The sequence below is a fragment of the Lithobates pipiens genome, unplaced genomic scaffold (genome assembly GCF_037356315.1).
Source record: "Lithobates pipiens isolate NorthernLeopardFrog02 unplaced genomic scaffold, aLitPip1_a1.2 Scaffold_23, whole genome shotgun sequence".
In the NCBI taxonomy this organism is placed as follows: Eukaryota; Metazoa; Chordata; class Amphibia; order Anura; family Ranidae; genus Lithobates; species Lithobates pipiens.
This window is the reverse complement of record NW_027507785.1, coordinates 234,144,757-234,170,401: the sequence shown is the minus strand read 5'-3', so window position 1 is coordinate 234,170,401 and position 25,645 is coordinate 234,144,757. Positions and strand designations below refer to the sequence as shown.

The 25,645-nt window shown below is 47.1% G+C and overlaps 1 protein-coding gene across 1 annotated transcript in view; it reads right to left on the bottom strand.

Moving 5' to 3' along the window:
• The window catches only part of HFM1 (helicase for meiosis 1), a 397,375-nt gene that overhangs the window by 68,421 nt on the left and 303,309 nt on the right, over nucleotides 1-25,645 (bottom strand). The window contains 1 exon segment of the mRNA XM_077451089.1: nucleotides 22,021-22,106. Coding sequence (XP_077307215.1) covers nucleotides 22,021-22,106 — 86 coding nt within the window.

The following is a 25,645-nucleotide window of genomic DNA, read 5'->3' as shown; positions in this document are numbered from 1 at the left end:
TGCAAACAAATCTACCTTGGGATTGACTTCCAACGATAGGATCCACTTGAACGTCTGCGCATGCAGTGGCCCCTTGTCCTGCTTGGACATTCTAGACTCCAGTGACGAACACTGCTGAAATATTGGCCAGATTTTTTCTGAGCCCAAGACATGATGGGCTCGACTTCTTGAAGCAGAGTAGAGCTCCTAGTGCCCCCCTGTCTCTTCACATATGAGACCGCTGTGGTGTTGTCCATCTTCAGTAAAACTGGCCTCCCCTTCAGGAGATGAGTGAAAGATTGAAGGGCAGACCAGGCTGCCCGTAACTCCAGGACATTCGAGCTCGGGTTGTGAAGAAGGGCACCCCACTCGCCTTGAGCAAGTTCTGACTCGCAAAGGGCTCCCCAATCAGCATCACTGGCATTGGTCAAAACCGTGACCCACGAAACGGGGGAGTTGGAGTGGCAGGTGAGTAGATTTCTGCACTGGAGCCACCAGAAGAGGCTGTTCCTCATCACTGAAGTTATGTGAATGGACTGATTGTTGTCCTTCGAATTCCATTGTTGAAGAAACCCTATCTGAAAAGGGCGTAATCTCCCCAGAGACCACTTGACCATGGGGGTCGTAGAGACCATTGTGCCCATAATCTTTAAGCATCGCGAGGCTTTTAGGTGTGAAGAGCATGGAGCTTGTGAGATTCTTCTTTGAATGACTGGAACCTTTTCCATGGGGAGAGAGATGGAACTTTCTACCGTGTGGAACTAAATACAGTATATAAGGTGCTGGACTGGTTCCAGATTGCTTTTTCCTAGATGTGCTGGAAGAGAAGCAGACGTGCCCCCACCCTGACCCGCCTGGGCAGGCCCAAACTCAAAATGGCTTAGCCGGCTTTCGTCGACTGAATGCCTGGCTCTTAGCGGGCTTCTGGAAGATTGCCTGTCTTCTGCTCCAATTCCTTCTGATATCTCGGATGGGCCTGTAAGAGCGCGCTTCCCATGAATGCTCAGTAATATGTGTTCTGTGCTGAGGCCTTTTCTGATTGAACAGATGCCTAACCTGAGGCAGGAAGACTGGCCTCCCATGTGTAGCCTGGGCTATGGCTACAGCTTGTCACCATACACAGAGGACCCTTCAAGGGGATCCTTCACCATGCCTACTTGGATGCTGGGTCAGCGAGCCAGGGGCGCAACCAAAAGGGCCGCTTGGCCGTGACCGAGGACAGCATAGTCCGGGCCGACAGGCGGATAAGGTCGTTTGAAGCCTCCCCCAGGAAGGCCACCACCAGCTTCCGGTCCTGGCCAGTTCTTCTGAAACTCCTCTGATCGTGGAGTCTACATTCTCCATCCAGACCTCCATGGCCTTGGACATGGCCACAAGGACCAGAGTGGGTTTGCAAGCCATCTCGGCTGATCCGAAAATCCTTTTAAGATCTTGATCTAGTCTAAAGTCCATCGTGGAAAGATACGGCATCTTCCAGAGGAAGAGTGATGCATTTAGTCGCATCAGAGCTGCCTGTCTACGAGGGCAGCGTTTTCCAGATATTTCACTTCCTTAGCCTTGAAGGAGTATAACCTGGAGGTTCTACTTGACAGAGGTCTTCTTATCAACCTTGCTCCATTCCTCTTCAATAATATCCTTTAATTCAGAAAGGAGTGGAAAATTGGAATGTTCTTACTCCAGATGCTTAAAGAATTTCTTCTGTTTAGCTGGGGGAGTAGAAGAATTTCCCCATTTAAATGCCTCTTTGATCGCTTTAATTAGTGGAGAAACCAGGGTGAAGTCGAAGCCTCTGACAAACACATCTCCCTCCATCTCGGTGTAAGAGGAATCAGGGGAGGAATTATAAGGCTGGAATGGGCCCTGATCCTCCTTGGCCTTGTCAGTCAGGGAGCCAGTTTATGTGGTGGACTGGCTCCACATGTAAGATGTACCCCACTCTTTGGGGGATTGTTACACCATTCGTTTCACCAGCGTCTCCATTTGCTGGCTTTCAGCATCTTTTCCCAACTGCCTTGGCATAACAAGGGTCACATAAGGACTTGACTTCCGGGACCCGGGGTCCCACAACCCCAGCAGGATCTGTGATCAAAACAGCTGTTGTGGCGGTGGGTGTGGTGTTTGGAGGGGGAATGGTAACATCTCCTGTGTTGGGAGGAGGAATGGGAACATCTTCTCTGTTGGGAGAAGGAATGGGAACATCTCCTCTAAAGTGGGGACTAGATGGAGAATCACGTCTGGACCTTAAAGAAGAAGGTGGGAGTTGCAGCCCGGCAAGGTCCCTGTCATCTTGGACAGTAAGCTGATGGCCTGACCTGGAAAGGCTAAAAAAGGAGAAGGGAGAACCTGACGTTTAGGGAATCAGTCCATCTGCACGTGAACCTGGCCCTTCCCTTCTGATGCCCCACATACCTAGAGCATGAGCGCTGGTCGCATGGAGGCAGTGATCTGTCCATCGAACGAACTGGACGAACGGGAGGCAATCCTGCAGCTTTGTAGCACTCGCACGTCCTGGTACAAAGGAGTGCAAATAGCAGAGAGCTTTTACATACAAAAACTGCTGCCATGGAGAATCATCAGACCTGCCAGCTGTTCCACCGAGCCTGGCTTCCCCACCACAGGACACAGGGGCCTGGAATCACACACTCACCCATGGCTGGGTCCTGGGCTATCTTGAAACTGCCCAGCATCAACTTCCACGATCAATTTTGGACATCCGTAAATGTAAGTGCATTGACTTGTAGGTTCAATGAGGAGGTCAAAAAGGGAATGCAGTCTCTAGAGGTGAGTTCAAATTTATAGGCGTGGGGTCCTATAGCATTGGAGAGGAGGCGGGGTTAACCCACGCTTAGTCTGCCATGGAGTCTGTCAGGAAAAGAATGACATAGATGTTTTACTGACAAAAAAGCAATTGAAAAAAGAAGTGACTTATAATATATAAGAGAATTTCTGGAGTGCTGTTTTGCTTGTTTAAACTTTTGTTAAAAGAGAACTATGGGCCAACCTTTTTTGGCCTTAGTTCTCTTTTTGTTCACAAGATGACATATAGTATGTTTTCCTGTGACAAAAAAAAACTCATGTGCATGTGGCGGGCTATTGCCCACTATATCCTGACAGTGCAGAGCCGCGATGCAGCTGGGACAGATCCCGACAATACTGTCGAGATCCACCCTGCCGCCTGATTGACAGCTGGCTTTGCCTCACTAGATCCAAAGCCAGCCGTGCCCGCCCCCCTCCCCAGATTTTCCCCTCTGTCTGTTCTTCCAGTCAGCACTAGAGAATTGAAAGGGGTGGGGTCCTTCTGGGGTGGCAAAACTATGCATGTGAAGTAAAACATAATTTACAATATGCACCGAATCTGCACAAACTGCAAACAAATAAATCTAGTTGTATGTAAGATCTAATAACGAGGTGTAAACTCAGTGTGGTTTGACAACATATACCACTCAATATCTCTGAAGCCAAAGAAGCACACACGTTTATTTTTGTGGTACAAAGCAGCACAAACGTGGCACAAACGAATGGTGCATTTGTTTTTAAAATTCAGCAACATGGGGTGCAAAGTGGGCAGGGTTTCAGCAAATTTAACCCACAATATCTCCACAACCAAAACGGTTGTCAGAAACCATGAAACAGACCGAGACAGAAGTACAGTAAAATCACACTTGTTTATTAATAAAAATATAAAGGTAAATAGAGTAAGCGTATCAAAGCATAGCCATAGTCCAGTAACCAGATCGGGTAGTCAGCCAAGCCAGAGTTCAGTAGCCAGTTCAGGTAATCATCCAAGCCAGAGTTCAGTAACCAGATCGGGTAATCAGCCAGGCCAGAAGTCAGGGATCCAAGTAGAGCAACAGCAAGCAGGATAAGGAGCCAGAAGGGATGTCGGCAAAGCCAGTCTTTAAACAGGAACGCAGGAGATGGTTTCTTGTGAGGTGACCAAGGCGAAAGCAGAGATCAAGTGAGCTGGATGGCTTTAAGTAGGCAGGACTGATGAGCAGATCCACAACAGCTGGTTAACTGTGGAGAGAGATGAGAGCTGGCAATTAGATGAAAACTGAGCGGCTAGCTCAGAGAAGGAAGGGCTGAGCCAGCCCTGACAGTACCCCCCTGCTCAACGACCCCTCCCCCTCAAACGTCTATGGAAATCATGGAGGAGGGCAAGAGCATGTACATCCGAGGATGAGACCCAGGAGTGTTCCTCTGGACCGTACCCCTTCCAATGCACCAGGTACTGTATGCACCCACAGAACCTATGGGAGTCAGCAATGGATTGTACCCAATACTCCTCATGGTTCTCAACTTGTATAGGGTGGGGACGTGGCACTGAGGTGGTAAAGCAGTCGCAGACTAGCGGTTTCAATAAGGAGACATGAAACACATTTGAGATGCACATACTATGAGGAAGGTCCAACGCATAAGCCACTGGGTTAATCCTGCGAAGGATACAGAAAGGCCCAATAAACCGAGGTGCAAACTTCAGTGAGGGAACACGAAGTCGGAGGTTGTGAGATGACAACCAGACCCTGCCCCCAGCCTGGTAGGAAGGCGCAGGCAGGTGTATAAGGTCAGCATGGAGTCTGTACCTATCATTAGCATGATGCAAAGCCCCCTGGTCTTGTGCCTAAGTGGAACGAAGACCATGGAGATGCTCCTCTAGCACTGGAATACTCTGCGGAACAAATGAATTCAGGCAACATAGAAGGTTGTAAACCATAATTCGCCATAAACGGAGACAATTGGGAAGCAGAATTCAAGGCACTGTTGTGAGCAAACTCAGCCCATGGTAATAGGTCTGACCAGTTGTGATGGTCAGAAATATAGCAACATAGAAATTGCTCCAAGGACTGATTGGCTTGTTCTGCGGCCCCATTAGACTGCGGGTGATACGTAGAGGAGAAAGCAAGCTGAATACCCAACTGTGCACAAAAGGCTCGCCAGAACTGGGAGACAAACTGACTACCCCTGTCCGAGACAATCACTTTAGGTAGCCCATGTAAGCGAAAGATCTCCCGAGCAAAAATGGAAGCCAGTTCCTTAGAAGTGGGGAGCTTCTTATGTGGAATACAATGACACATCTTTGAGAACCGGTCAACCACCATAAGGTTAACCCCCGTTAGACTTACTGGTAAGGGTATTTCCAGGAATCTTCCAGGACAGCTACTTGAGAGATGATTGGCTCCGCCTTCTACAGGAAACGCAAATAAGACACAATTTAAAAGGCCCCTCCGTTTCCCCTGACCCTCAGTTGTATGAAGATCAAGTAAACCTCCACCAAAAGTGAACTCGGAAGAGGAATAACAGAGACTCATAAATACACCACCACCAGGTTAAAATAAGGGGACCAGTGAAACAAGAATAGGGTGGAAATATAGACGCTGTCCTGGAAGATTCCTGGAAATACTGTTACCAGTAAATCTAACGGGGTTTCCCCCCCTCATCTTCCAGGATGGCTACTTGAGAGGATAAGCAAGATCTATACCTTAGGGAGGGATGACAGCCTGAAGTACTTTCCTTCCAAAGGAGAGGTCCTGGCTGGAGAGCATCTGGACTCATAATGCCTGACGAATGCATGAGAGGAGGCCCAGACAGCAGCTTTAGAGATATCTTCCCATGATGCACCCGCTCTTCCTGCCCAAGAGGCAGCTAGCGACCTAGTAGAGTGAGCCCTAACTCTGGAAGCAGGGGATTGTCCTGAAGATTTGTAGACCTCACATATAGCTTCTCTAATCCATCTGGAAATGCAACCTCTGGAAGTCTTGGAACCCTTTTTGGGGCCACTAAAAGAAATCAGTAATTGGGAATCTTTCCTAAATTCACTAGTAACTTCTTACATCTAAAAAACCAAACCTTTCTTCCTCCGGATTCCTGGGGAGGAACAAAAACAAGGAAGAACTACTGCCTGGGATCTGTGGAAGTCAGACGAAACTTTGGGCAAATACAAAGGGTCAGGCCTGATCACTACTCTGTCGTCTAAAATCCTTAAAGGATCTTTACACGAGAATGAACCTAATTGAGAGACCCCTCTCCCAGAAGTTATCGCCAAAAGGAAAACCATCATTACGGTGACTAATTTTAAAGAGGTGTCACGCAGTGGCTCAAAAGGGGGTCTGGTAAGGGCGTTCAATACCAACGACAAATCCCAGGGGGGAACCTGCTTGATTACTCTGGGTGTACGTCTATCCCTAGCTAGGAGGAATCTCTTAATTAAAGGATCTTTTCTCCATGAACAGAGAGAGGGCAGCAACTTGAACCCCAAGAGTGCTGACAGCAAGCCCCTTTTTCACTCCCCTCTGTAAAAAGTCCAGAACATAGGGAATAGAAAACGGGTCTACCCCAGCCCTTTTTTGCCAGGCTACAAAGGTCCTCCAAACTTTGCCATAAATCTTCCTTTTGACTAATTTATGGCTGTCTAGAATAGTCTCAATAACCCTAGCTGAACATCTTTCCAATTGTAGAATGTGCCACTCAGCCTCCAAGCCGTCAGATGGTAAAATCGATGGATTTGGATGTAGCATTGGCCCTTGGTGTAGAAGGTCTCTTCTCTCTGGCAGGGGCCAGGGGGACTCTACTGTGAGTGCTCTCAGTGCGGAGAACCAACTCCTCCTGGGCCACCATGGGGAAATCAGAATCACGTCTGCTTGTTTCTGTACAATCTTTCGGAGCACCAGAGGCAATAGCGGAATTGGAGGAAAGTCGTAGGCCAGGGGAAAATTCCACTGGAAAGAGAGCGCATCTGTCCCTAGAGACTTTGCATCTCTCTCCAGGGAAAAATAAGCTGTAAGCTTCCTGTTGTGGGTGGAAACAAACAGACCCCCTTTAGGCATTCCCCACCTGACCATTAACTCCCACAATATTTCCTGGTTCAGCTCCCAACTGCTGGAAGTGACAGATACTCTGCTCAGATAATCTGCTAGTATATTTGCCGACCCACTGAAGTAGACTGCCCTGAATGAGGAAACATTGTCCTCTGCCCAGGAAAGGATCTCCTGACTCAACCCCAGCAGGCTGTCTGAGCGAGTACCCCCCTGCTTGTTGAGGTAAGCCACTGTCGTGGCATTGTCCGAAAAAATCAACAGGTCCTTTACATGAACCCTGGTTTTCAAAGTGACCAAAGATTTTCCTACTACTAACAGTTCCCTGTAGTTTGAGGATTGGGCTGCCTCTTCTGGCTGCCAGGCACCCTGAGCCTGTGGGTGCACCCCCCAACCCCACAAGCTGGTGTCTGTGGTAATCTTTACCGGGAAACACTGGGCCCAAGCCTTCCCTACTTGCAGATGCTCCGGTCGGACCCACCAGGATACATCAAGAGAATCGTCTCCTGGAAGCCGCACAACCTGGTCTAGAGAGGCCTTTCTGTGATTCCAACAATGCAGAAGAAACACCTGTAGGGATCTGGATTGCAATTGGGCACAGGGTACTTTCGAAATTGCTGCAGTCATCAAGCCCAACAGCTGCATTATCTGATGCAGGGATGCCTGGGAATTGCACCTGAATTTCTGCACACAAAGGAGGATCTTGGAGATCTTCTCTTCGGTAAGAAAATTATTTGGGCGACTGAATCTATCAGGTAGCCCAAAAAAAGACAGCTCTGGGGGAGGGGGGGACCAGAGCAGATTTCTGCAGATTGACTTTCCAACCCAATCTTTGGAAGGTCTGCAGAACTACTTGCAGATCCCGATCCAGGTCCTCTTTGTCCCGGGCAAAGATCAAAAAGTCTTCCAAGTATGGGACGATTGAAATTTTCTGCAAACAAAAAAAAAAAGCCATGACCTTGGCCATGGCCTTTGTAAAGATTCTCAGGGCTGCCGAGAGACCAAAAGGAAGGGCTCTGAACTGCCAATGAATTAAGCTGTTTTCCGAGAGGATTACAAACCTCAAAAACCTCTGATGATCCTGGTATATTGGAACATGGAGGTAAGCATCTTGGAGATCCAGGGTCACCATGAATACCTCTGGCAATAACAGATTCCTGAGTGAATAAATGCTTTCCATCCAGAAAAGCCTGTAAATCAGGAAACGGTTTAGGAGGCTCAGATTGATGACCATCCAAAATCCTCCTGATGCCTTTCTTACCAGGAAAACAAGGGAATAAAATCCTTGGTGTCAATGAGAGATTTTTGCCTGCGTTGAAGAAGCAAAAAGACACCCTTTAACTTTGTCTTTGCTAAACAACCATTTTTTCTTTGCCTGCTGACCCTTTGATTTGAAGTTAGCTTTGCCCCGAAAACTACAAAAGGGCCTCTTACTTTGAGGCTTAACCTTCCCGAGTTCGGAAACCCTTTTTTCCGAGGACCAAGCATGTACGTCCTCTAAAGCCGAACCTAACAATAGTTTGCCTTCAAAGGGAATACCACAGAGTTTATTTTTAGAGGTCAGATCCCCATCCCAGGATTTCAACCAGATTGCCGTCTAGAGCAGTTGATCAAGGCTGACGTTTTGGCCACTGATCTAAACGAATCTGCCACTGCATCTGCCAAGAAGGCCACTGATTTGACAATCACAATCGGGGGAGAGATTCTTTGATCTCTTCTACAGGCGTGTCGGTGGAGAGCAGGTCATCTAGCCTCTGGACCCAAACATCTAGATTTCTAGCTAAGCAGGTGGATGCCCGAGCTGGCCTCAGAGAGAAGGCTGAAGCCTCCCAGGCCTTATGGAGCAAAGCGTCAGCTTTCCTATCCATCTAGTCTTTAAGAACCCCAGAGTCTTCAAATGATAGATCAGATTCCTTAGACACTTGAGACATATGCCGCGTACACACGAGCGGATTGTATGGCGTACTTAGTCCGTCATACAATCCGACGGACAGTCCGTCGTACTTTCCACTAAACGGACTTGACCACACACGGATACACAAACAGTCCGTCGAAAGCTTGCGCGATGACGTGTACAGCACGTACGACGGGACTAGAAATAGGAAGTCCAAGACACAGCAAAGCACCCTTCCGCCGTGTAAATCCTTTCTGGGCATGCGCCATTCTTAGTCCGTCGAACTAGCATACTGACGACCGTATTGTCCGCTGAAACCAAAGTACGACGGACAGAATTTCGAAAAAACCGAAATACTTAGTACTCCGGACTGCACGCTGAAAAAGTCCGCTGAAGCCCACACACGAGCGGATTGTCCGCTGAAATGTGTTTCGACGGACTAAGTATGCCATACAATCCGCCCGTGTGTACGCAGCAATAGAAATATCCAGTCTGGAACACTTGAAAAACGTCTCTTCAATGTCAGACTGAAAGGGAAGTCTCCTCTTATGCCCTCTGGACTGGAACAACCTTTTCTCTGGCTCTTTCCATTCTGACAGGACCATATCTTTAAGTGACTGGTGTACTGGAAAACACTTAGGCTTACATCCCTGAAGACCCCTATACATTCTATCCTGAACCGATTGAGATTTTTGTGGTGGCTCAATCTGTTCAGAAGTAAAAACTGCTTTCAACAGTTCTTCAATATCTTCATCTGGAAATAGGTATCTAGCCATATGAAAAGTTTCCTCAATCTCGGACACAGATTCCTCGTCGGATGAGGAATCGGAGTTCTCCCCCTCCTCTGGATCAGAGACCGCATGGGAACCAACAGTCTCTGGCACCAAAGGGGGTAGAGATCTTGAAGAGGCCAAAGGAACCTGGGGTACTGTCACTACTACAGACATGGAAGGGCCCAACCCAGCTAACCTATCAGGCTTGAAAGGAGGAAACTACCTCCTTCATGGAAACTATCAATTCCTTTAGATTAGAAGCAGACTCAGCCCCTGCCACTGAAGAAATACATATCTCACATAACAGTTTCCTACAGCTATCAGGAAGCTTGGACCTACAATCTCACATTTTTCTTTTCATAGGTTTGTCAACCTAAAAAAAAGAAACCACAATAAGAAAGGCATACAAAATAACACTTTCTAAAACATTTGCCCCTGGATATACAATCTCTCATTACAGCGGAAAAGTACTAACCTTAGGGATAATACAGAAACTGATTGCAGGCGCTGGATCAAACAGAGCAGGTGCACCATCCACAGGGGTGTCCTTAACCTCCATAATGAGAAGAACCACATAGTAGAGCGTTGTAATGAGCTTGGACGCTGTCGGTTTGCTGTACAGCCAGCAAAACATCCCCAGCAGCATGTGTGCCTGAGCCAGTCCTTTTCAAACATGAAGAGGCTCTGCATCCGGAAGTGCTATCACTTCCAGTTCCAGCGGCGAGACAGGAAGTGCACTCGCCATCTTGGCACACCCAAAATGGTGAAAAGGGCACAAGGAAGCACTCTCTGGATGTACCAAGGTGGATCAGGATGGGCAACCAGCTAGGACGTGTTTGCAGAGAGCTCCGCACCTGGCAGGCTATTTATCCGGCATTTAGGGACATACATCTCTCCCCGTGGGCCGGTGAAGCGGTGGTGAGGCTCGGGGATGCGCAGGGGTAGCTCCGGTTCCCATAGGAAGAAGCATACGGTCCCGGGAACCCCGCCGGGAACTCCACTACTGACCCGCGCGGCACGCGGGCAGGCCTACACCAACATGGCGTCTCAAACGGACCGCGCTGACACGCCACCGATGGGTGATGATCAATTTCAAGCTCTTATGCAAGCGATCACTGGTTGTCAGACTACCCTAACCACTAAGATAGAGCAGATACAGCTCGACATGGGGCTTATCAGGCGAGATATGGATAAACACCGGGAGCGGCTTGCCGAGGTGGAACGGAGGGTTGGAGACGTGGAAGATGTTACCCGCGACCATGATGCCTCCCTCCGTACCCTGCAGGTGCGGGTGAAGGCGCTGGAATCCAGGGCAGAGGACCACGAGAACAGGAATAGGAGGAACAACCTGAGGTTGGTGGGCCTCCCGGAGGGGTCGGAGGGCCGTGACACCGAAGCCTTTACCGAACGTTTGCTACGTACACTTCTCCCGCTCGCTGAGTTCTCCCCCCATTTTGTCGTGGAACGAGCGCACAGAATGCCGTCGGTTCGTGGCCCACCGGGCGCCCCGCCACGCACGTTTATTTTCCGCCTTTTGAACTTTAGAGACAGAGACCTGGTTCTTCGGGAGGCGAGGAAGGTGGGGGACCTGCGCTTTGAAAATGCTAAATTAATGCTTTTTCCTGATTATTCTGTGGAGACGCAGAGGCAACGCAGGACATTCGACCAAGTCAAGGCCCAGCTGCGCACCAAAGGTCTCAAGTACAACATGATGTTCCCCGCGAAACTCAGAGTGATTGACGGAGAATCCGTTCGTTTCTTTACCGCCCCGAGTGAGGCCTCCAGATGGATTGATTCCCTTCCCCAGCAGAGATAATTTTTTGATGATAATTACCTGACTGGGGTCCACAAGCATCACAAGCTTTGCCCAGTGTCACGCGGATCGGATTTCCCCCCCCCCCCCTTGCTCTGTCCCTCCATTTTGGAACTTGGAGGGCAGGTCTGAGTGCCCCTCTCCTTTTCAATACTGGTTTTGGGCAGGGGGCGAGGAGCCGACCTGATATTCTGATGCTCCTTAGGGGGGGTCTACAGGTTCATGTCTTCATATTCTGTCTACCGGGCCTTAGGGCCCTACCCCCTCCCTAGTTTATACCCGGGGGGGTTTGCAAGATTACTTCTGGATGTGAATACTCTGTACTGATGATGCTGGACCCCGCTACTCCGATGTTGTCGTCCTGTTGGATGAGTTGTTACTAAGAATGGGCCCTTGGAACATTCCAAGAGAATTTTGCACTTCAATCTGAGGCGCCACGTACACTACGATTTGTTCCCTTTTGTCTTGTTTTTTCTTTTCCTTTGCCTCCAGGAAGCGGCTGCGCTGGAGTTTGTCTACTCTGCGCAGGAGACTCTGTCCTAGGTGTGCTGGTTGATACGCACCGCCCCCGCGGGAGATTTCTCCTTTAAATGGGTTTGATTATGTTTGGTTTGGGTTCTCAAACACCCTGGGGCTGTTTTTCTGGGGTGTGGGGTGGGAAGGGAGGGGAGTTCTGGTTTTTTTTCTGTTTATTTTGTTGTTTTTTTGTTACATGCTTTCAGGTTTTCTGGTATAGACAGTGCTACTATAATGAATGTATAAGGTATATCATTGCATTACTTAAGATGAGATATTTGTGCCCCGACCCTGGCCGGGTGGTCGTATCCGTTGGTCCCCCCTGCCCTTCCAGATTATGGCTCCGTTGAAGATCCTCTCCTGGAATGTTAGGGGGCTTAACCAGAAGATTAAACGCTCTCTTGTTTTTGACTACATGAAAAAATATGCTCCGCATATCTGTATTCTTCAGGAGACGCACCTAGTGGGGGGAAGGATTATGGGATTGAAGAGGCCCTGGGTGGGATACCACTATCATACCACATACTCCGGCTATGCCCGGGGGGTTAGCGTCCTTATCCATAGGTCCCTTAATTTTGAGCCTCTTGATATAGTCACAGATAAGGACGGGAGATACGTATTGGTCCACGCCACAATTGACATGATAGAAATGGTGCTGGTGGGTCTTTATATGCCTCCTCCTGCGGATCTGTCTCTACTACATAAACTGACTGCCCTGATAGCCCAATTCCAGACTGACAATGTGGTTATAGCTGGGGACTTTAATATTCCTCCTAATCCTTCCCTGGATAGGTTGACGCCTGACCGGGCCACAGACTCTCCAGTTTCTCGCTGGGCACAGGTGTTTGGGCTGGAGGATGTCTGGAGGTGGAAACACCCATCAGATCGCCAGTTTACGTGCCACTCCTCCTCCCACAACACACTCTCCCGTATTGACCTAGTCTATGCTGGTGCCCCCATGCTTCCCAGGGTCCTTGGAATAGAGTTACTTCCTCGGGGCATCTCTGACCACTCCCCACTGCTGTGTACATTGCAAACCTCTACCCCTCAGAGGGATAGACTATGGCGCTTGTCTAGGTACTGGATTGAGCATCCCACCATTGCCTTTGAGATGGGCGGTGAAATCCGGGGATTTTGGGCCTCAAATGTTGGCACGGCTTCTGGGGGGATGGTCTGGGATGCCTTCAAGGCCTATATGAGGGGGTGCTACCTCTCTTCCATTGGTCGGGAGCGCAGGAATGATAAGATCACGGTAGAGGAGGCAGAAGCCAGGGCCCAGGAACTGGAGACCCGGTTCACCCTCACGGGGAACCCGCTCACGGCTCAGGATATGAAAGTAGCGTATAGAGAGGTGGTGCTCCTTAGGGTGGCTAAAACAAGCAAACGTCAACTGGCTCAGACGCAGAGGATTTTTGAACAGGGTGAAAAGACGGGGAGATTGTTGGCCTGGATCTCGAGGGAGCAGGCCCCAATCTCCACTATCCCTCGAATACAGAATAGTGCTGGGACAATAGTGACGGATCCCCTTGCCATCAACGCTTGCTTTGCAGAGTTCTACTCCGCCCTTTATTCATCTAGGGTGCAGTACTCAGCGCAGGAGTTAAGTGCTTTTCTAGAGGGGGTGACACTCCCTGCCCTTACTTCTGAGGCCAGGGACGGTCTGGACTCCCCGATTACTCTGGCGGAAGTCCGAGTGGCGCTGGGGTCCATGCAGCCGGGGAAGACCCCTGGGGAGGATGGGATACCCCCGGAATTTTACAAGTATTACCTAGAGGAGATGTCAGTTAGAATACATGATATGCTCACCGCGTCCCTTCGTGAGGGGGAACTTCCTCCATCTATGGCACAAGCCATCATAGTGGTGATCCCTAAACCTGGGAAAGACCCCCAGTTGTGCTCGTCATACCGACCCATTTCCCTACTCAACTCGGACGCGAAAGTGCTGACCAAAATCCTTGCCAGGCGACTGAACGAGGTTATACTTACCTTGATCCATGAGGATCAGTCCGGCTTTATGCCAGGGAAGGGGACAGATATTAATATTCGCAGGCTCTTTACTGTTTTGGCCTCGGGGGATGCAGAAGGTGGGGAGGAGGTTGTGGTCTCTCTAGACGCGGAGAAGGCCTTTGATTCAGTGGAGTGGGACTATTTGTGGGCAGTCCTCCGTAGATTTGGATTCGGTCCAGCCTTTATCTCGTGGGTCAGGGCGGTGTACAGAGCTCCCACGGCCAGGGTGCGTACGGGTGCGGTCCTCTCCCCGCTCTTTCCCCTCCATAGGGGAACCAGGCAGGGGTGTCCACTGTCCCCGGGGCTTTTTGCACTGGCAATTGAACCTATGGCGGCTATTCTCCGCTCCTCTCCTGAGGTTCGGGGTGTTGTCCGGGGTCCTTTGCAGGAAAAAGTCTCGTTATACGCTGATGATACTTTGTTGTATCTCAAGGACGACGGAGCCTCCCTACAGGCGGCACTGTCGCATATAGACCGGTTCGGACAATTCTCGGGTATACGTATAAATTGGGCGAAATCAATTCTATTCCCACTACATGATGGTGAGGGCGGTCCCCGAGTAGATGGGCAACTGCAGAGGGTTTCTCAATTTAAATATCTAGGGGTGGAAATACACAGAGACTTGAAACAATTTATTTCCCTTAACCTGAGTCCGGTGGTTACCCAGTTGACCCGGAGGTGTACTGGGTGGAGGTCCTTGCCGCTTTCGCCAGTGGGACGGGTCAATCTAATTAAAATGTCGGTCCTTCCTCGGTTCACCTATCTCTTCCGTCAGACCCCAGTCCACATCCCGCTTAGATTTTTTAAGAAATTAGATGGCATTGTTTCGTCCTTCGTCTGGAATGGTAGGCCCCCTAGAATAGCTAAAACAACCCTCCAACGGCCCCTTGTGAGGGGCGGTCTGGCACTGCCCTGTTTTCTGAAATACTACTGGGCGGCAGTCCTAGTGACTGTCAGGTGGTGGCTCTCCGAGGGCCCGGTCAACCCTGCGTCCTCGTTGGAGGCGGCGTTGTTGGGCTCTCATGCGGAGCTCAGGAACCTGATCTATAGGGGACCACGATCTAACCCTGGGATAACCCTTCCGATGCGTACGACGCTTAAAATATGGGATCTGGTGAACAAAAGGTTGGTGGGCGCAGGGGTGTGGGCCCCGGGGACTCCCCTTTGGGGGAACCCCCGCTTGCCCCACTTTCAATCCATCCCGGATCCGATTGTTTGGGCCAGGCATGGAGTTATAACACTGGGGGACATAGTGTCCCAGGGGCAGCTACTCTCCTTCGATGCTATTAAACAGGCCAGGGACCTCCCGAACCATATGTTTTTCAGATTCCTGCAGTTGCGACACGCCTTCCGTTCTCAATTCCCATCTAGAGCGACTCTTGGGGTGTCGGCGGTGGAGGAGGCGCTTGGTCCCGAGGGGGGAGGGACGCGCACACTGTCCATGGTGTATGCCGTGTTGACCGTATCGGAGGAGACTAGGATCTCCCATTTGTTTGCGCTCTGGCAAGGCGACATTCCGGAACTTACTGAGGAGGACTGGGAGGAGGGTATACAGCAATACCTGACCCTTGCGATTTCGGCAAGGGACAGGTTTATACAATTGAAGTTCCTCCACCGGGTATATTTTTCACCGGCACGCCTGGCAAGGATTTACCCTGACCGATTGACTACCTGCCCCAGATGCAAAGAAGATGATGCTGACTTTTTCCACATGGTCTGGTCCTGCCCTGGGGTAGTGGGATTTTGGAGAGGGGTCCTGGCCGATATTAATGCAGTGGGGGAGCTTACGATTCCACTTAGCCCGATACCTCTCTTGCTGGGTATCTGTGATTTTCTGGATATCTCCTGGGGGAAGAAACTGTTTATTTTTTACACTACACTCTATGCGAGGAAAGCCATACTACTGCAATGGAATCAACCTCTCCCTCCTACTAAACAACTGTGGCAGTCCCTGGTGAACGCGGCTTTGCCGCTTTATAAACTTACATATCTGGGCAGGAACTGCCCTGGGAAATTTGGGAAGATTTGGGCGGCTTGGGTTGAGGCGAAGCATTTGACTATTGGTTAGGCTGGGGGGTGTGGAGGGTGGGGGGAGGGAGGGGGGTTTCCCCCTTTTTTTTTTTGTAATTTATGTGGTTTTTTGTGTGGTGGGGGGAGGTCTCGGGGAGGTTTTATATTCCATGTTGCAATGATTAGTGACTCTATATATTGCTAAGAACTATCTGTGCTTATATGTGATACATTTGATTATCTGTCTACTCAAAATATGTATGTACCTTGCTGACGCATGTCTGTTTTCTGTTCTTTTTTTTGTTTGTTTGAAACATAAATAAAAATTCTTTGTTAAAAAAAAAAAAAAAAAAGGTGGATCAGGATGCTGGGGGGTAGAAGTTGCAGAAGATTCCCTAATACAAGTAACCACCAGAAAAACAGGGGGAACCCTTCTCAGACTGCTGAAACAGCAGAAAATATAGAAAACAACCAGTCTGAGTAATCTGAACAAGGGGGTCCGCTAACCAGAGTCACCAGACCAAATGAAAGAAACAAACATGACGGTGTGTACTCCTGGAGGTCTGGAAACACAAAACAACTGAGGGTCAGGGGAAAGGGCGGGGCCTTTTAAACTGTGTCTGATTTGTGTTTCCTGTAGAAGGCAGAGACAATCATCTCTCAAGTTGCTGTCCTGGAAGATGAGGGGGAAAACAGTGTTGCCTTAGGAGTTGGGTAACTCCACAATGAAATCCATAGACAGGTGGGTCCAGGGCCTCTCTCCATTGGGTATGGGTTGTAGGAGGCCCACTGGAAGGTGCCTTGGAGTGTTACTGAGTACACAAGCAACAGGCAGCTACGAAGGCAGTTACATCAGCCCTTAGACTAGGCCACCAGAATTGTTGGAAAATGGCCCAAACAAGTTTATTCTTCCCAGGATGGCTAGCTGCCTTGGGAGAATGGTAAGTCTGGAGCACGGCAGTACAGAGACTCTCTGGGACAAAGTAGCAGTCACAAGGTTTCTCGGGAGGAGCATGTACCTGAGCAGCAAGAATTTTGTAGCCAGAATACGATCAGGAGGAATCACAGGAACCGAAACCAACTCCATCTTGGAAGTGGAGGAAAATTGTCGTGACAATGCGTCAGCCCTTACATTAGTACCGGGTAAGAATGAGACAATGTAATTAAAACGCTACAAGAAAAGAGCCCATTGCGCCCTTCTGGGAGAGAGGTGCTTAGCTTCAGACAAGAATGTGAGATTATTATGGTCAGTAAGAATGAGAACCAGCACAGTGGTATCTTCAAGGAGATGTCTCCATTTTTTCAGGGCTAAAATTATCGCCAACAGCTCTCTGCCACCAATCTCGTAAATTGTACTCTACAGGTGACAATTTCTTGGAAAAGTAGCCACATGGAATCATAGCGCTCTCAGAGTTAGGACGTTGAGACAGAAGGGCACCAACTCCAGTCTCAGAAGCATCAACTTCTAGGATAAAAGGCAACGTAGGATCAGGATATGCCAACACAGGAGCAACAAAGGCAGCCTTGAGACTCTCAAAGGCCTTAATGGACTCCAGAGACCAACTCTGTGGGTTACCGTGGTTTCTGGTCATATCAGTCAGGGGCTTGATCAGAGACGAGAAGTTACGAATAAACTTCCGATAATAGTTGGCAAAGCCCAGTTAACTCTGCAGAGGACGTAAATCCACGGGTCGGGGCCACTGTAGGACTGCCAAAAGTTTCTCTGGGTCCATCGAAAAACCAGCCGTGGAAATGACATAGCCCAGGAATTTAACCTGTTCACAATGGAACTCGCACTTCTCCAGTTTACAATAGAGATTGTTTTCTCTTCGTTTCTGAAGCACGACAGACATCTGTGTGCCGGCTCTCCAGGAACTTGGAAAATATGAGGATATCATCAAGATAAACCACCACACATAACTGCAACAAATCTCGGAGGACATCGTTAATAAATGCCTGGAAAACTGCTGAGGTGTTACAAAGGCCAAAAGGCATTACGAGGTACTCATAATGGCCTGTTCTGGTACTAAACGCAGTTTTCCACTTGTCGCCCTTAATCTGCACAAGATTGTATGCCCCTCTCAAATCAAGCTTTGTGAAAACCGTTGCTCCCTTGAGGCAGTCAAATAACTCTGTAATCAATGAAATCGAGTAGGCATTCTTAATCTTGAAACGATTGAGAGCCCTATAATCAATACAAGGTCTCAGTTCACCGCTCTTCTTCTTCACAAAGAAGAAATCAGCACCAGCAGGAGGCGAGGATTTGCGGATAAAACCTCGAGAACGTGCGTCTGAAACATACTCCTGTGTGGCCTTATCCTCAAAGACCGACCAAAGAGTAAACCTGGCCAGGAGGAGGTATGGCACCAGGTTGAAGGTCAATTGCAAAATCATAAGGCCAGTGTGGAGGCAAACTACTGGCTTGACCTTTGTCAAAGACATTGCTAAAATGACAACCAAAAGAGGGGTTGCGCCTCTGTAACCAAGGATAACCAATAACCAGCGGAAAGCTAGGTGAGAAAATAACTTGGAATTGGATTGTCTAATGGTGAAGAGCACCTATGGCCATGGACAATGGAACCGTCTCATGAGTCACATGGGCAGGCTGTAGAGGTCTTCCATCAAGAGCCTCAATGGCAAGTGGAGTGTCACGCAGCTGCAGTGGAATCGAGTGCTGAGATACAAAGGCAGCATCAATGAACAGGCCTGCAGCCCCAGAGTCGATTAGAGCCTGTATCTCGATGGACGACTCAGCCCAAGAAAGGGTGACAGAAACCAGGGGCTTATCATTCTGGATAACTGGGGATGAAACAACGCCACCTAAGGTCTGTCCATGACAGGACCTCAAGGTTCGGGCATTCCCTGGACAGGTAGGACAAGACTTCAAAAAGTGACCTGCCTGGCCACAATAAAGGCACAATCTCTCCTTCCTCCTAAAGACTCTCTCATCCGCAGAGAAACGCGTGAAGCCCAAGTGCATGGGTTCATCTTCACTGACCGACTCTGTACCAGGAGGCATGGAAAGTGAGGGAGGCACGGGTGGGACTGCAAACCTCGGAGTCAAACATTCAGAAGGCTTCCGCAAGCACTCCTTAAAAAGTCTTTCTCTGAGTCTGGAGTCAATGAGGATGGCAAACAAGATCAAGCTCTCCAGCTTAGTGGGTATATCTCGGGCTGCTATCTCATCCTTGATGGAATTTGAGAGACCGAAAAGCAGGCACGAGGGCCTCATTGTTCCAAGCAACCTCTGCTGCCAGAGTACGGAACTCAATCGTGTAGTTGCCAACAGTTCTCATACTCTGTTTGATTTGCTTTTGCGTCTCCCATAGAGGATTTGCCCAGGTCAAGGCTCTCTCAGAAAGAAAAGATATAATGAAGCCTACTTTGCTTCTATCCATGGGAAACGCCTGGAGCAGCATCTCAAAGTAAATCTCAACCTGGTTGAGAAACTCTCTGCATTGAACTGGATCACCCCCAAATCGCTGGGGAAGCAGGGCAGAACCAGATATACCTCTTGTAGAGGTAATACCCAAGGCGGGTGTCTGCACAGGGGCTGGCACAGCAGCAGGGACGGCCTGCAACTCAGGTTGTACCGGAGCAGCCACAGTGGGGGATTCCAGGTGAGCCGTGCGAGTCAGGAGCATTTGTAATGCCAGAGCAAACTGATCCATGCGGCGATCTTGCTCATCCAATCTGGAAAAAATATTACCAACAAGTGGATTGATTGTATCTTCTGAATTCATGGCCTTCACCTACTGTCAGAAACCATGAACCAGACCGAGACAGAAGTACAGTAAAATAACACTTGTTTATTAATAAAAAATAAAACGGTAAATAGAGTAAGCATAGTCAAAGCATAGCCAGAGTCCAGTAACCAGATCAGGTAATCAGCCAAGCCAGAGTTCAGTAACCAGATTGGGTAATCTGTCAGGCCAGAAGTCAGGAAACGAAGTAGAGGAACAGAAAGCAGGATAAGGAGCCAGAAGGGATGCCAGAAAAGCCAGTCTTTAAACAGGAATGCAGGAGATGATTTCTTGTGTTGTGACCAAGGTGAAGGTAGAGATCAAGTGAGCTGGATGGCTTTAAGTGGGCAGGACCGACGAGCAGATTCACAACAGCTGGTTAACTGTGGAGAGAGATGAGAGCTGGCAATTAGCCGACAGCTGAGCGGCCAGCTCAGAGAAGGAAGGGCTGAGCCAGCCATGACAGCGGTACAAACGTTTATTTTTGTGGCACAAGCCAGCATAAATACGGCACAAACAAATGGCGTGTTTGTTTTTAAAATTCAGCAATATGGGGTGCAAAGTGGGTGGGGTTGCAGCAACTATAACGCACAATATCTCCACAACCAAAGCAGCACAAATGTTTATTTTTGCAGAACAAACCAGCACAAACGAATGGTGCATTTGTTTTTAAAATTCAGCAACATGTGGGGCAAAGTGGGTGAGGTTTCAGCAAATATAACGCACAATATCTCCTAAACCAAAGTGGCACAAACGTTTATTTTTGCAGCACAAACGCGGCACAACCAAATGGCACGTTTGTTTTTAAAATTCAGCAACGTGGGGCGAAAAGTGGGTATGGCTTGCATTAAATTGAATGTTTAATATCTCAGAAACCAAACCAGCACAAAAGCTAATTTTTGCGGTACAAAACATGACACAACGAATGGTATATTTTTATTTAGGTTTTACAAACATGAGGTGCCAACTTCACACAGCTATTGGGGAGTGCCAAAAAACATTTATTGACTAATAATTAACAAGTCAGGCAATGTTTGCCGAACACTCAAAAAAAAAAAATCCATAACCCTTACAGCATATTGCCCAAACCCAATTAATGTAAATGAGGGCCAAAACTTTTAACTTTTTTTCTTTTTTTTTTTTTTTTTCCAAGACCAGTTTTTAAATCTTTTGGTAAAAAAGAGACACAGGTAACTGGACACTGCCATAGCGATATGCACTAAAGAAACCTAAAATATCATTCAGTGGGGAGTGGGACTTTTTTCCCCAAGAACCTCCTGTCTGTTCCTACACTCCTGAGACATTGGGCACTTCCTCCCCATCTCTCTTTTCACCAGGGTCTGACTCTGCTTTCGTTCTCATTACTCCATTTTGGGTATAATGTGTATTTCGGAACATCAGTTGCCATATGACAAAGTGGTGCTCACTTTACTTATGTACCGTAAAACACATTTATTCTTTTTGGTTATAGATTGCAAGTAACAGTGAAGCAAATACCTATTATGTTTGATGTGATACAACATACTTGGATATTTGTACCTATTGTATAATTGCATTTGTATGCTTCATGCAACTTTATTGCAAAACAAATATGTTGTGTGCTTACTCTGTATATGTAAAATGATTGTACTAGCAGACTGATACACCGTGGAGGGGTTTACGCACCCTAAAATTAATATTTTATTGGTTATAAATAGTGCAGATAATAGCAGTGTGCAGACCTTTATTTCTAATTGCATGAAGTCTGTGCAGAAACCCACACCCAAGTAGTGTTGATCTCCTTTAGGCCCATAATGGGTTTAGCGTCGAGCGAGTGAGTCACTTTAAGGCCCATGCAAAGAGAAAAAAGGGGGCTGTAAGGTGCCTGTCCTGAAAAAAAAAAGTCAAAATAAGTGTTTGAGGGGTTCTCCAAATGTAGCATATTCTTGGCATATCCATAGAAATTTATTACTGGCAGAATAAAAAAAAAAAAGGCATTTAATAATTGTCAGTCAGTCCCAGTTTTCAGTTTATGTAATTTGAGCCTACAGCAGCCTAGCAATGTCTACTGTGCATAATGAAATTAAAAATGGGCCTCTGGAAAGTTTTTTAAGAAGTACTTTCTACATCAATAAATGCTAATGCTAGGAAATTGATCGTAGGCTGTTTACATTATAATATTTGTACACAGACAATTTCTGCAGCATCTTTAGGGAAATTATAAGATTCTGGGATTTTCAGGACTAAATGCACTTATGACCTTGAAGCATCTTGACAAAGTATTTTTTTTTTTTTTACTATCTGCATAATAGTAAATCAATAATAAAATGGGGGAAATTATGCCTTCTTTTTTGCTTCAAGCTATTTACTAAAGCAAAGACAAATCAATTGCTTGGTCAGAGAAGCCCTTGTTACAACAAACTATGTTTATTTGTTTCCGTGATATAATAAATTATATTTTGACACATTGCATACAAACCCAAGTCTAACATACCAGCTCCAATTCTCTGGGGTTTGTCTCTTTTATTTTCTTAAAAGATGTCAGTCCTGCATTTACCATAGCATTAGCCAAGGTAACACCTAAATAACCATAATGTTGTATTAGTCACATAAAAGAACCATTAAGAATACATTTTTATAACTTCCATATTTCTACATTAAATTAACCACCTCGGCTTTGGAAGGTTTTACCCCTTTCATGACCAGGGCATTTTTTACTATTTAGCACTGTGCTCTTTTAGGTGACAATTGTGTTGTCATGCAATACCGTACGCAAATACAATTTACTGTATACAATTTTTTCACACAAATAGCTTCTTTTTGTTGATATTTTATCACTACCGGGTTTTTTATTGTTTGCTAACATTTGAAAAAAATAATGGAAAATTGTATAATATTTACCGTAATTTTACTTTCCTGGTGCCTATCCATGGCAGCATACCTGTGATAAGCTCCGCCCCAGAGTCCTCCCCTCAGTATAGTTAATACGTTATAAAAGTGACAACCATACCCCCCAACAGCATTCTCCTATTATATCGAATACCACAGGAGGGCATGTATGCTGCCATGCATAGGCACCAGGAAATGAAAATTGCGGTAAGTATGATACAATTTTCTGTTTTCCTGGTGCCTCCATGGCAGCATACCTGTGATAAAATAAATAACTAACAGGGTGCGTAATGCTCTTAAAGAAAAATTTTTATTAAGGAAACACGAGAGCTGACTCAATTGCCCTTCTTCCAAACTCCACTGAAGTGAGCGCCCCTGGATCAATCCTGTAGTGCTGCATGAACGTGTTTGGAGATGACAAAGTGTCCGCTTTGCTAATGATTTCTAGAGAGACATTAGCCCTCGCCACCCAAGATGAAGAGACTGCCCTCGTTGAGTGGGTTTTCACCACCGGAGAATCCATCCCTCTAGCCCTATACACCCTTTGGATCAGCTTGCAAATCCAGGAGGCGATAGTTCTTGATGCGGTTTCTTTCCCTCTATTTCTGCCCCAAGGAAGTATGAACAATTTGTTTGATGCTCTAAAGGGAATTGCAGGTAGCATCTTAGCACCTTGAAAATGTCCAGTTCTTGTAGTGAACCTGAGAGTGGATCCGTAAAGGTAGGAAGTGCCCAGGCTTCCAAGAGAGTAGACCGACAAGAGACTTTTGGGACAAACCCCTGTACTGTCAGTTCCACTCTATCCAGAAAGAAAGATATGTGCTTATCTTCTGCCCCCAAAGCTTGTAATTCCAAGGTCCTTTTTCCTGAAGTCACAGCAATCAGAAAGACCGTTTTGAGCATCAGGTGCCAAAGGGAAGTGGATTCTATTGGGACGAAAGGCTGAGACATCAGACAGTCCAGGACAAAGGGCAAACCCCAAGCAGGAAAAGAGCCTTTTACTGGAGAACGGATTTTTTTGATTGCCCTGAAGAATTGGATGATGCGCACATCTTCTGCCCATGTTTTCTGGGTGGCTGCTGATATATCCGCCACCTGAACCTTAAATGAACTGAGACTGAGACCAAGGTCCAGGCCAGCTTGTAGAAAGTTCAAGAGAAGTGCAGTGGATGGCATTGTGGGATCTAAACACTTGTCTGCCACAAACAATTTGAACTTGTTCCAGATTTTTTAATAAATATAATTTGTGGAGGGTTTTCTGGCCTTCAAAAGAGTCGAGATCACATTAGCAGAGCAACCTAAGGACTGGAATGTCTCCCTTTCAACAGCCAAACATATAGATTCAGTTTGTGAGGAACTGGATGCACAAATCTCCCTTGGGAGAGGAGTTGAGGAAGCATCGGAATCTTGAGTGGATGACACGTACTGAGGCCCATTGCCCAGGGGAACCACGGCCTCCTCGGCTAGTAAGGGAGAACTGCCACCATTCTGACTGGTTCCTAATCAACCTGAGCAGAAACTTTGAGATTAAGGGCTTGAGAGGGAACACATAAGCTGTTTTGCAATGCTACGAGCTCGAGAGGGCATCTATTGCTTCTGCTCGAGGATGAGGCAGGCGGGTGAGAAATCTCGGCAGTTTGGTATTCATTGGTGAGGCAAAAAGCTAGATTTCCGGGGGATTCTGAAGACTCATGATCCAACTGAATACAGAGGGGTGAAGAGACCATTCGTTGTTGTCCTGTAAACAATGAGACAGATGATCTGCCTCTTCACTGGCCCGGAAGGTAGACCGCCTTCAGATCCAGCAGATTTCTCTCTGCCCACAACATAATGAACTCCACTTCCCTTAGTAAAGGGATGCTGTGTGTTCCCCCTTGTCTTTGGATATACCACACTGCTTCTCTGTTGTCCATGCATACTAGGACTTGCTTCTGGTATAGATGTTCTCCCAGATTCACTAGGGCTACAAAGACCGCCCATAATTCCAAGACATTGGAGACTACCCCCTTTGTGGGAAAATCCCACCTCCCTTGTACTGTACTCCCTTGTGTGTGTGTGTGTGTGTGTATATATATATATATATACACACACACACACACACACACAGAGTTGTGCTCATAAGTTTACATACCCTGGCAGAATTTATGATTCTTGGCCATTTTTCAGAAAATATGAATAACACAAGCTTTTCTTTTACTAATGGTTAGTCCTTCTGGTTGTTCTCCGTCACAGGTGGAATGCACGCCAGCTCTCGCTGCGGGACCGACATCATAATCTTGTTACACATCTAGCCTCAATACCGGGCGATGGCACTTTTAATGTAAGCAGCCATTTGGCGTCTTTGTTATGTCTTTTAACTTTAACCACTTTCAGACCGGACCATTTTGCTGGTAAATGACCAGAGGTCTTTTTACACTTTGGCACTGCGCTGCTTTAACTGGTAATTACGCGGTCATGCAATGTTGTACCCAAACAAAATTTGCGTCCTTTTCTTCCCACAAATAGAGCTTTCTTTTGATGGTATTTGATTGCCTCTGCGATTTTTATTTTTTGCGATATAAACGTAAAAAGACCGCAAATTTTGAAAAAAAAAGATATTTTCTACTTTTTGTTATTAGAAAAATCCAATAAACTCAATTTTAGTCATACATTTAGGCCAAAATGTATTCAGCCACATGTCTTTGGTAAAAAAAAAAGTCAATAATTGTATATTTATTGGTTTGCGCAAAAGTTGTCACATCTACAAACTAAGGTACGTTTTCTGGAATTTACGCAGCTTTTAGTTTACGACTGCCTATCTCATTTCTTGAGGTGCTAAAATGGCAGGGCAGTACAAAACCCCCCCAAATGACCCCATTTTGGAAAGTAGACCCCCTAAGGAAATTGATAAGAGGCATGTTGAGCCCATTGAATATTTTATTTTTTTGCCTCAAGCGATTGAATAATGACAAAAAAAAAAATTTTTTTTTTTTTTTACACAAAGTTGTCACTAAATGATATATTGCTCACACATGCTATGGGCGTATGTAAAATGACACCCCAAAATAAATTCTGCTGCTTCTCCTGAGTACGGGGATACCACATATGTGGGACTTTTTGGGAGCCTAGCCGCGTACGGGGCCCCGAAAACCAAGCACCGCCTTCAGGCTTTCTAAGGGCGTAAATTTTTGAGTTCACTTCTCACTACCTATTACAGTTTTGAAGGCCATAAAATGCCAAGATGGCACAAA